The sequence below is a fragment of the Eleutherodactylus coqui genome, chromosome 2, assembly GCF_035609145.1.
Source record: "Eleutherodactylus coqui strain aEleCoq1 chromosome 2, aEleCoq1.hap1, whole genome shotgun sequence".
Lineage (NCBI taxonomy): Eukaryota > Metazoa > Chordata > Amphibia > Anura > Eleutherodactylidae > Eleutherodactylus > Eleutherodactylus coqui.
Window position 1 is genome coordinate 259,021,844 of NC_089838.1, and position 12,560 is coordinate 259,034,403.

The 12,560-nt window shown below is 46.2% G+C and overlaps 1 protein-coding gene across 2 annotated transcripts in view; it reads right to left on the reverse strand.

Moving 5' to 3' along the window:
- IGF1R (insulin like growth factor 1 receptor) overlaps positions 1-12,560 on the reverse strand; it is a 155,738-nt gene that overhangs the window by 43,369 nt on the left and 99,809 nt on the right. The window contains exons 3-5 of one of the 2 annotated variants that reach the window (XM_066592847.1): positions 7,340-7,643; positions 5,166-5,308; positions 2,038-2,182 (exon numbers count right to left, since the gene is read on the reverse strand). In XM_066592847.1, the coding sequence (XP_066448944.1) occupies positions 2,038-2,182; positions 5,166-5,308; positions 7,340-7,643 (592 nt within the window). Of the gene's footprint in view, positions 1-2,037; positions 2,183-5,165; positions 5,312-7,339; positions 7,644-12,560 lie in introns of both variants that reach the window. The other variant, XM_066592846.1, reaches the window with a different exon arrangement.

A 12,560-nucleotide genomic window follows, 5' to 3' on the forward strand; every position in this document is an offset into this window, starting at 1 on the left:
GTCTGTCCCCCCCTCCACAAGAAGTCTGTCCCCCCCCTCCACAAGAAGTCTGTCCCCCCCTCCACAAGAAGTCTGTCCCCCCCTCCACAAGAAGTCTGTCCCCCCCTCCACAAGAAGTCTGTCCCCCCTCCACAAGAAGTCTGTCCCCCCCTCCACAAGAAGTCTGCCCCCCCCCCTCCACAAGAAGTCTGCCCGCCCCCTCCACAAGAAGTCTGCCCCCCCCTCCACAAGAAGTCTGCCCCCCCCTCCACAAGAAGTCTGCCCGCCCCCTCCACAAGAAGTCTGCCCCCCCCTCCACAAGAAGTCTGCCCCCCCCCCTCCACAAGAAGTCTGCCCCCCCCCTCCACAAGAAGTCTGTCCCCCCCTCCACAAGAAGTCTGTCCCCCCTCCACAAGAAGTCTGTCCCTACCCCCCCCCTCCACAAGAAGTCTGTCCCTACCCCTCCCCCTCCACAAGAAGTCTGCCCCCCCTCCACAAGAAGTCTGCCCCCCCTCCACAAGAAGTCTGTCCCCCCCTCCACAAGAAGTCTGTCCCCCCCTCCACAAGAAGTCTGTCCCCCCCCTCCACAAGAAGTCTGTCCCCCCCCTCCACAAGAAGTCTGTCCCCCCCTCCACAAGAAGTCTGTCCCCCCCTCCACAAGAAGTCTGTCCCCCCCTCCACAAGAAGTCTGTCCCCCCCTCCACAAGAAGTCTGTCCCCCCCTCCACAAGAAGTCTGTCCCCCCCTCCACAAGAAGTCTGTCCCCCCCTCCACAAGAAGTCTGTCCCTACCCCCCCCCTCCACAAGAAGTCTGTCCCCTCCCCCTCCACAAGAAGTCTCTCCCCTCCCCCTCCACAAGAAGTCTCTCCCCTCCCCCTCCACAAGAAGTCTCTCCCCTCCCCCTCCACAAGAAGTCTCTCCCCTCCCCCTCCCCCTCCACAAGAAGTCTCTCCCCTCCCCCTCCACAAGAAGTCTCTCCCCTCCCCCTCCACAAGAAGTCTCTCCCCTCCCCCTCCACAAGAAGTCTCTCCCCTACCCCTCCCAAGTCGTATCTCCTGCCCAAAGAAGTCTCTCCCCTTTTAAATAGTATGATCAAACATAGTGGAAATGCTGCAGATCCTTTGGTTTGGATTTCAGCAACTACAGTGCTCCCCCTCACCTCACAATTATTTGCAATGTCAGAACACCCCTTCACCCGGGGGCCTCTAGTGAGCACTGCGCCGCTGATCAAGTGATGCGAAAGTGGCATTCCTGCAGCACTTCTGCTACGTGAACATATCCTAAACGTGGGACACATTGGCATTAAGGCTTTTGGTTTTACAGAACCCACGATAAATTGAGTTTCTATTTATTTTTTAACGGAGTAGACGACCGCAGCATGATACGCCATCCTGACCATCAAGAGCCGATGCAAACCTGATTGAAAATATAACTCTAGAGCGAAGAAAGTTTTATTATTTCCAATCATTCAATAGGTAAAGCAAAAGAGCCTTCAGAAGGAGCATAAAATTCACACAACACATCCCATGGAAAACTAAAGCTGGAGTAATAAAAGAAACAAAGAACAAAACACTAGTAAAAACAATTCTGCTAAGTCTAAAAATCAGATCCAAATTGAAGCAGTTATTTTGCAAGCAAGGAACATTTTACGATCAGCTGAATTCTAAAAACTCCTCACACGTTAAGAGAAAAATCCTTTCCAAATAAAAAAAGAAGAAGGTTCGAGATGCCAGGAATTCACTGCACTTGAAATTTCACCCAGACGGGTCAGATAAACTGCGAGAGACGTGAATTTCCCAGGGATCTAAAAAATACTACATGCCCCTCGCCAAGGAGCCCCCGTTTCTCAGGCCTACTCTTCGTGTGTCAGAGAGAAGGAATAAGCTAGTGGAATATGTCCAAGGCCCGAAATGCCAGGGCAAGGAAGACGAAGCGGAGATCCGCCTAGCATGGGCCAAATACACCGTGGGCTTATATGAATGCAGAATGGAAGAAGTGCAGTAAAATCTGCTCTTCATAGACAGGCAACCAACCATCCTCAGATTAAAGGGCCACTCACCCATCTGTCTGGTTTTCTCCATTGATGTAACGTAGGCTTTTCAGGAACGAGAGGGACACCAATGCATGGGAGTGGCGGATTTTCACATATCCGGTCACAGTCTCAATCAGGCCAAGGAAATTCTCCAGCTCTGCGGCAATATTTTCTAAATCGAAAACAGACAAGCACATTAGTACATTACCAACTGGATACCTCCAAACATTGGAATCCCCTTTGTGGGGAACTATTAAAGCCTTGCTCCATTCAGCCTACAAGCCCATGGAAACACCCATTTTAGGGCATTTTTTGTATAATCTCCACTCCCTTGTGACAATCACATGAAAAAACGGAATAGTTGGACGGTATAGGGGATTGTTGTCTTCCGCCAAGCGGGTTTAAATGCCATCTACCCCCATAAGGCTGCTTTCACACTTGCGTTCGGGCTCAGTTTAAGGTTTCCTTCTCACTGCTCCGTTTTTTGCAGAAGAGAAACGGCAACCAAAAAGAAAAGGATTTTTTTTTGTGGCCCAACTTTTATAGGCAACTGAAAAGCTACGGCAATGTTCGCACGGGGCGGATTTGCTGTGGATTTTCTGTGCAAAACCTCCGCAAGGAAAATTTGCGACATTTATAGTAGCTGCAAAGTGGATGAGATTTTCAAGATCTCATTCACAGGCTGCGGGAAAAATCTGCACGAAACCGTGTGGAAATTGACCTCCGCAGCATATCAATTACAGCGCCAGATTTTTGGGGCAGATTCCACCTCTTCTAATAAGGGGTGAATTCAACATTAAAGTCTCCACTAAATGAGGAATTTGTGCTGCAGATTTGCGCAGCAAATTCCGCCTCGAGTAAACATAGCCTTAGGCATCTGCATGCGGAGCCGCTATCACAGATGCGGTCCAAAATCCTGGACAAAATAGAGCAGCATGTGTCCAGTAAGATGCTAAGCGACAGCAGCCCGAAAGAAACCCTCACAGTGCGCCACCATTCGTGCCAGTGCTGGATTCAGAATCTCCGAAATTTTCATTGTTCTGCTCCCATGACGGAACAACACAATGGAAATCCAAGCAGATGTGAACACAGCCAGCTCCGTTCTGAAATTAAACTCCTTTCTCCAATATTTTAGGCCAACTATGCAAACTTGCAGTTCACAACTCAAGGAAAATTTTGTGACAACCATTTGGAAGCCGCACTGGCGATCATACTGACTGCTACACAGATGTGCTAGAAACTAGAGAAACAGAATGGACAAGTCACAGGCTTACAAATAGCATCTTATTTTAGGTGTTAATGCTCTTTATTGGTGGATTGAAATGATCTTTGGGTTGTAATATAACAAGTCTTTATTATAATGTGTAAGGAATGGGCAAGGACATCAATACACATATACAAGATAAGGAGGGTGCAAAAGTAAAGCCAATTTCTTCATACAAGAATTGACATACAACAGCCAGAATGACATGAAAAGTAAAAAAAAAATCTTCAAGTTTGTATTGCACCTTACAGGTGCTTGATGTGGGCGCCATTGGGGGCACCAGACAACCTTAAACAACGCATCTCTGCTGCAGTGGAATAGATAACAGAGGATATGCCAGGACACATCTAGGAAGAACAGGACTACCAATTTGACATCTGCCGAGTCACCAACGGGGCGAACATCAAATATCTACAAGGTGCAATACAAACTTGAAGAGTTCTTTCTAACTTTTCATGTCATTCTGGTTGTTGTAGGTCAATTCACATATGACTAAATCAGCTTTACTTTTGCATCATTCCTTCTGGATGACCCTGTATTTACACCCTAATAACTATTAATAAAGTGTTTTTCCTATTCGATGTACAGTTTACACTGAATGAGGTGAAATATAACATAAAGCAGAAATACTCCAACAGTCCATTTGTTCATCTGGGCACAGGTTTTAATTCCTTAAAAAAAAAAAATTAGAATATCCGGCGAACATGTAGTAAAAGGAGCGTGCAATTCATCCGGTGCCAGACCAGTGTCAGAGAACTGACAGGTATGGCACTGGAGTGGGATGCTCTTAAGCTCCCATTCATAAGTTCTTCATGTATCTGCCTGGGTTTCCAAGAATACTCCACATGGGTGCCAGTAACAAGTCCTGAGCTTTCAGCAACCTCTCTCTTGGCACAACCGGCACTACTGGTTGCAGTCTCGGATTGCACGAGTTATCAGAGCTTCCCCCCTGTGAACGTTCCATCTGCTATTACTACACCGTGGTGCAGGCTTAGCAACGAGAACTTTGCAACTGAACGAGGAACGTGCAGCCAAAACAAGAGCCTGATTTTCAGCCAAAAGGTAACTGGTTAAATGAGGTGCGATAAAGGTGCAGGAACAAGGCTGCCTTTGTTTTATAGGCTATTAGCGATGTCCGACAAATATAAAACACATGTTTACGCTCTCTGTTATGGCAACAGTTTGCATAGGACGCATTACCATACTCCTTCCAGAGTTCGGATGGACGCAAACTTTTACAGAGTGTGACCCAAGGAGCAATCAGAAAAAAGGCCATTGGGGGGAAGAGATGAAGAATTAGTGTTAAGATGTAGCTTGCATATCGGAGTCGTAATTTAAAGCCTGTTGAATGGAGGCCCTTGGGTCAGAATCTGGAAGACGTTCCAAGTTCATCCGAAACGGAGGGTGAGGGGGTTGTTCTATGTGCATGGCAAGCATGAAGAGATTATCTTGCTGACACGGAGCTGGCTGACAGGCCGCCGTGAGCAGCTGTGCCGGGGAGGGCGGCAGGACGGCATCCAAAGTCATCACTGGACACTAGCTGTTTCCGCAGGTGTGAGATCCTACTGCTTTGTTATTCTGTGTATTGCAGCCAGCACATTCCAGCTGCCACCTGGGACGGAGCCCCGCGACCAACCACATGTAAACATAGACACCGGGGCTCCATAGGGTGACAGAATGCAGGTCCCATCCGAACCGAGGAGGAACCGTGAATGCGCTAAACTTTATGGAAAATTGGTAATCGAGTGCGACAACGCGTATGGCTTCTGATGGCTATTATAAAGTACCAAAAAGTTATTTTACTTGTGCATTACTATTTCAGAAATGCAAAATGTCACAGAATAAATAAGAGCCGAAGTAGTAAACGAAGTGACAAGTTCTGGATACTCACGGCCCTTGCGGATGTTGAGCAGCAGGTTTCCTCTCAGCACAGTGCACCCTTCCAACATCTGGGCTGACGTGACAGAGTCGATGGTTTTCTCCTCCGAGTAGCAGATTTTTGGACAGAGCCCATCGCAGGGACTGCAGAACATGCTGCTGGAGGAAAAGGGACAACCTCTTCAGATGCAAGTAGTAATCAGACAATAAAAAGTATCTAATAAGTTATTATGGAGGTAAATAAAACTACTGGATTCTCCTCTCTGCACTGGCAGCAGATCAGCCAAACGTCATTTACATGGGACGCTTAAATTGGCTTGGACTACAATCTTGCGGTGTAAATGGGCAGAACCAATGAGCTGCGTTCAATAAATTGATTGTAAAAGGCATTAATTTTTGCTTTTTTGTCATAAGACGTTATTACTTAAGCCGGTTTCAAACGGCTGAGAAAAATTGCATGAGAATTGGATCATTGTATTGAATGGAGTCATGTACATGAGGGGTGCACGTCCCAGCTTTCCGCGTTCCTCAGTAAAACACATTGCTCGGCCTGTGAGGTGCACGCGAGTGCGATGCAAGGTTTCCCATTGAAACCATTGGGTGACACTTGCTGATCCTCAGATGAGGCTGAAAGCCGTGACCAAGTATTGCAACTTTACTGAATTGATGGGTGCCGTTTTCGACACAGAAACGCCTCGCGAAAACTGATGTTGGCAATACCAGGCCGAGTTGTGCTCACCCATACGTAGGTAGCCTCAGAGTACGGGCACACAGGGTATTTCACCTTACCATATGAAGCGTTAAACAGTCACTATATAACCCAAGGGTGCAGTCTTGTTACACCTGCATATTAGGGCTCTTTCACACCTTCTTTAGGGCTTAGTCAGGGCTTTCCGTCTTTCTTTTCCGTTTTTGGAACAGAGAAAGGCCGGTTTCACGTCTGCGTCACAATCTTCACCTGGAGGTTCTGTTGCAGAGGCGTCTGAAAATACCGGGGGGAAAAAGTGCCGCAAGCAGCACGGCAGCTGGGCAGAAAGCGGATGGAGCCCATTGACTATAATAAAACCGTTTGGCTGCGGAGATTCCCCTTCTGCTCCCCTAACGGAGCAGGAAAGCAGAACCCCGAGCGCAGATGTGAAACCAGCCAAACAGAATTAAAACTGAACTAAAACTTTGTTTTTCTACCTATTGGTTACAATTGGTTTTCAAAAAAACCAGAAAGCTTTCAGTTTGCTTCCATTTGGTTGTGTTTCTAATGGAACTAATAGCGCAGTCTGCAGCGCTATCTGCTCCAATTGACAAAAGGAAAGCTAAAAGGAACGCAAACTGAAAAGCAGTTAAAGGCTGGATTCACACAGGGCGGATTTGCCGCAGTTCTGCCACAGCAGATCCGCCCGCGGCCGCTAATCTCGGGATTAGCCAGCCATGTGGACGAGATTTCTCAGAAACCTCGTCCACACGGGACGGCTAATCCGCTGCGGTTAATCCGTCTGAAACCGCGGCTGTGGCCGCCGCAGCTTCAAGAGAAGCAGCATGTCTATTTACTTTTTTTTGTTTGTTTATTTACGTCACAGCCGCGCTCTCCTCTATGGGAGCGCCGGCCGAAACGGAAAAGCATGCGGCCGAGCCGCGAGATTTTCGACGGGAATCCGCCCTGTGTGAACCCAGCCTAAAAATCAATGGGGGAGAGAAAAAAAAACAACTACAGTGTTTAAGGATGCTTTCACACCTGCGGAGGATTCCGCTTTCCTGCTCCATTTGGGGAAGCAGGAAAGGGGAATCCCTGCGTCCGAACAGCTCCGCCTCTAGACGGAACCGAGCAGCTTCAGGTGAACCACATTGACTATTCGATTTCTGCACAACCTTCTCTTCCGGTATGTTCAGCTGGATCTGCGGCGGAACCCCTGGCCGGAGGTTCTGACACAGATGTCAAACCACCCTAGTTCCATCTCTCTGCTCCAAAAAAGGAACAGAAAGCCTAAACAAGGGCTGAACCCTGGTGTGAACCAGCCCTTAAAAAGGCAAAAACACAAAACTAATCCATTAAAAATGGATGTAAATGGGGGGAAAAAACAAAAAAATTGATAGAACTTTCCAAGTGTCATTCATTCTAGATATCCCATGACATCTCAACAAAAGGGTTTTTAAAAATACAAATGCAACATCAAGAAAAACATTTTTGTTTACCTTCCATTGATGATGTAGCCAGAAGGACATTCATCGATACATTCACCATTGTGGATGATAAAGGGGTTTGCTCCAGTATACATGGTGTGCACGCTGGCACAGTGTTCCAAGGTAATACAGCGCCATCCCTCAAAGCTGTAGGTGTTCTCGGGGCAGCTGGGGATGCATCTGCCCTCGTAGTAGAAGTGTTGGCAGGCCACACAAGCACTGTCGTTGTTTGGGGCGGTGCAGCTTCCCAGGCACTCCGGATGGCAGCACTCGTTCTGGTCGGAGCACGCTAGCTTCCCGCACTCGCTGGGGCACACTGCAAAGACAAGAGCAACACATCAGAGACTCCAAAATGTTCTTCATTGGATATCTTATGTTCTAGTCCCTTATGTGACTACAGCAATTCTTGTACTGACATGAACGTACATTAGGTCATCTGGATCATATCATTATACTGTACATTAAAAACTATATATCGCTATGACCAGCTCCGGCACTATTACATGCTGCCTACAGAATGGACTGGACACACACAGACATATCACGGGGCCGCTACAGCAGTACTGAGCAGTGGAGATAAGATTTCAGTAGCTAAAAGACAGAAAATGGTGATTTACTGTAAGTTGCAGGCAGTATCTGTGCGTTTCTCCTTCCCGCCTCTCTGCTCTATACATTTCAATGAGCACGACGATTCATCACCCTCCTCAACTTCCTTTTCTGCCATCTCGAGTAACACACTCGACAGTACGCAGTGGACAGTAAGCTAGTAAGGGACTCCTATTGGCCAGCATTTGAGAGATTTTTCAGCACAAAAAAATGAAATTTTAGGTAAATAACAAATGGAAGCTTTGCTAGTTATCACACTGGCTATCATAAAAGCACTAAAAGTTTGAAATGTTAGTGATCATTTAGTTGGATTATACTAAATATTTATATTAATGAGGATGAGGGGTCAGACAGTGGCTTCTCTGCAGGAGCAAAAAGGATCAGGCATATTGAAATTCAATATGCTCGATCCCCCTTTCCTCAGGACATCTGCCATCGAAGGACAGTTGGGGAGGCCTCTCTATACACCAAATGGCTGGCCAAACTCACCAAAGGTCAGCAGATGGCATGTCTATGGCCTGTTTTAGGCACGTTATTGCCCCATGGCATTTACTGGTCAGCTGTTCATATATGAAATGCAGGCCGACTCTGTTGTATTACTTATCATACAATGACCGCTTCATTTATAAGGAAGAAAATAGGAGCGACGGGACAATTTGCAGTATATCGCCCTTTGTGAGGAAAGTCCACTACAAGAACTCTGACAATAGGTTTCACCCTCCTCTATATAGAGGGTCAACGGGACCTCTTGGTTGTGCTACATTAACCCTAGCAAAGCCATGACTTATTGTTTTCAGTAGAAGAGTGCGGAGACGTCTTGCATGCCTCACCTATACAAGTGTAACACTGGAGCAGTATAATGGCTTTTTAACTTTTGTCCCACATATGTTCACTAAGCAGCAGGAATGGAAAATCTACAGATTAACACAGATCTACTGTTGGACACATGGTTTGCATGAACACTGGAGCACATACTTCCTGCAGGCAAAGAGTGATCATACCTAATGAAGGCCAGATGAGAGCCTACAAATCCGAGGCATTACTGGGCCCAAACTGATATATATATATATATATATATATATAAATAAAACAACACACACATATATATATATATATTAGGCAGGAAATCTAGAAGAGAGGACAGGTGTATTGTCATTCATTCGCAGGCCTTCTGCATGCACCGACCAGCAATGTATCCCTGCTGATTGCTACACGACCGCTCTCTATTATGGCCACAACACCTATATCATCCAACAACCCTACGGCAATGGATTTCATTTATTCATTCTCGTGGCTGCAATATGCACGTTAAAATGTGACTTTTAAGCAGACCTTAAAACGATCCTCCGATCCTGGAGAAACAAAGATGGCTGCACGGCTTCCTCGACTACCTGGTGTACACTGTGTATTAGTATGCATCATTAGTCTAAGACCACTCTCACACGAGCGTACGTAAAAACGCTGTGTGGTACTGCATGCAGAGCTGCGCTATTCTGTGCATTTGCCTGCGTTTTTACTGTGTATTTTTGCGCAGTAAAATCGCGAACAAGCTGACGATATCCCAACTTTTTTTCCCCCTTCCGATGGCGTAGCGACCTGTAAAAAAAAAATGCACTATTACACGTGCAATTGCGTATTTACTGCATTTTTTTACACCCCTCCAATAATTTCAATTGGCGATTGATGTGTGAAATACGCACTAAAAAGACCAAAAATGGCACATGCTGCGTGGGGTTTTGCGCACGTAAAATACCCAGTGCAAAAACCCTCGTGCGAGAGGCCCCACTGAAATACATGGAGGTTTAATGCTCTGCAGCAAAACCCGCTCATGTCACGGTGGCCTAAGACACTATATGCTACTTTGATGCAGCCGGTTTACCCGTAACAGCAGCAAAGAAACAGCAAACAGATAAAAAACATTACAAAAATTCTAACTTATAATGGCGGGGAAGTGGGAATTAAAAAAAAAAAAAACTTAATAGAACTTTAAGTGAAGAGGAAGCATCCTCCAGAGATAAAGCAGACTATTTATCCTTCCAGGCACGAGAATCTGACTTGGACATAAAGGACATAAAACAAAAAGTCCACAACGCCGGCACCGTGCGCCTCCCGCTGGCATCTTGTACAGAGCGGCTCTGTCCCAGCACGTGGCTGACACGGACGCATCGATGGACATACATAAGTTTTGTCCTCTATTGTATTGTTTATGTCCATGTACAGAAATAAAGAGAACAAGGTTTTGTGGTCTGACACAGAACTAACGCTCCGGCCCCCTCCCCAATAGGAATCAAAGAACAATTAGCCATTAAGCCCCATTACAGTTGGCAATTATTGCCACAATCTGCTTTGCAATTTCCAAGTGATCAGAATGATAATTGTCCAGGATGAAGAAGAGCAGAGATCAGCGATAAAAACTCTTGTGTGACACTGATCCTTTCCAGGCGTGGCGCCATAAAAATTACTGGTGGGCAGATCATCTGGAGTGGGTTTTTTATGTGGATCTGCAGGAAATCCACACCAAATCAGCTTCACGCCCTAAAAACATTAATTTGGGACTCCCATTCTGATCCCCGGTGGGAGTGATGACCATCTCCGTACAGGCGCTCAAACTAGATAAATCATTTAAGGAAACCGTACAGCCTGATCTGACGATCAGGAAGGAAAACTGGATGTCTATGAGGATACAAATAATACTAATTACTGTTAATGATCCGACCACTACTCTCAGTGAAAAAGGCAAAAAATCATTGCCATCGACTTGAAAATATAAAGCGGTTAATTACCACATTAAAAACGACGGATGGGTAAATTAAATAACAATGATTATCTCGGGACAATAGCAGCTGTCAAGGGGTGGGGTGTAATAGGAAAAGAGTGAACCGTCAATTCTTGAAGAGGATATGCCGAAAAGAGAAAAAAAAATGGGCAAATTAAAAGGATCGGAGCATATTTCACAAAGGCCGTATTGTGATGTCTGGGTCAGAGCATCTCCTAGACAGCAAGTCTTGTAGGGTGTTCCACCTATGGTATGGTTAGTACATACCAATGCGGTCCACAGAAGGACAAACTATGAAGCAGACCAGTTCATCGGCCACCAAGGCATCGCAATATGAAGTGAAGGGATAGGTGTAAATACGCAGCGATTACGCAGAAAACCTGCAGGCGGTGTGAGTCCTGTTAGGTTTGATGTGCAGCCATTGGGCTTGATTCGGCCCGCAGACCCTGTGTTTGACGTGTGTTGTAGACCAAGTTCTCCATTCATGGCAGCGGTATTCCATTGAATGCCAAAGTTATGACTTGGCCTCCAAGTTCTCCAGACCTCAATCCCATCAAACGTCTGTGGGATGTGCTGTAAAAACAAGTCTCATCCATGGAGACTCCACCTCGGAACCTACAGGACCGGCTACCAATGTCTTGTTACTAGATACCACAGGAGGTCTTGTGAAGTCCATGCCATTATGGAACACAACCATTTGGTGATACGGGACTTCTGTTCTGCTGATCAGTGTTTATTGTACCATTCCGATTCGGAGGAGGAATTCGTAACCTCGATTTCTATATTGTGTTCACAACCGGGGAGGAAATCGCAAGCAGATTTCTTGCATGACTGCCATTCAAATGAATGAGCCGCCAGGTAGCAAATGGTCCTACCGAGTCCTCCAGACAAGAGCCACTCTTTGAAGTGGCTTTTCACTGTGGCTGATGGAGAGCAGTGCCAAGTGGCATATGGAAAGTGATTTTCCGAACAGAAAAAAGACCTATATGCTTGTAATAGATGCTGAATAGCTGTCACCCAAATAATTGTTGGCAAGAGCTATTGGCAGACCCCAACCCCCATGCATACTATTTCAACAGATGGGCATAAGAGTGTGCCAGACACGTCTGACGTTACTCAACTCCCATGGAAACGACGGACTTCTACCTGTCAGATCCTTATTTTACCAGACGTGACATTCGATTGGCAGATGACTCTAGGGAAAGTGATGCCATGTTCCAGGCCAAAAAAAATTAAATAAAAACTTTCTACTTTTTCTCACCCATTACTTGAGGATGGCCAATAGTTGAACCACCCATGGCCTCTCAGTTAAAAAAGATCATCATTATTGAAAGGTCAACCAGACACGAAAGCATCCAAACCCCCCGACCAACCAATGTCTTCAGTTTCACCATCCAACACTTGTGTAATGTGTAAGGCGCATCCGTTCCTGCTTGTATATACCTTATAAGCGTAAAAGTCCCTCTGCCCTTCTATGACTAACAAGTGAGGAATTGAGGGCGCTGAATATTCTATATTTATATCTCATCCTGACTGTGCTTATGGCCTATTTCCACTCCTGCTTACTGTACACAGAGCTATTTGAGGCATTGTACGCTGCCTGAACAGCGTAGATGGATTTCCTAACAAGGCAGGTCTGTGTCCCACAGGAACAAACCTCAAGCTGTCTGGTGCGGAGAGAGAGGGCCAAAATCAGAGGGGAGAGGCCCCCTGCCCCGCGGTTTTGGCAGTTATTCTGAAAACTGGTGTTGGTTACAAGTTTTGGGCAATTACACGCCTAGCTGGTGTTAGACATGTGTCAGTGCTCCTGACACAGTGGGCAAACTCATAGCAGTCGCTGGTTGGAAGCTT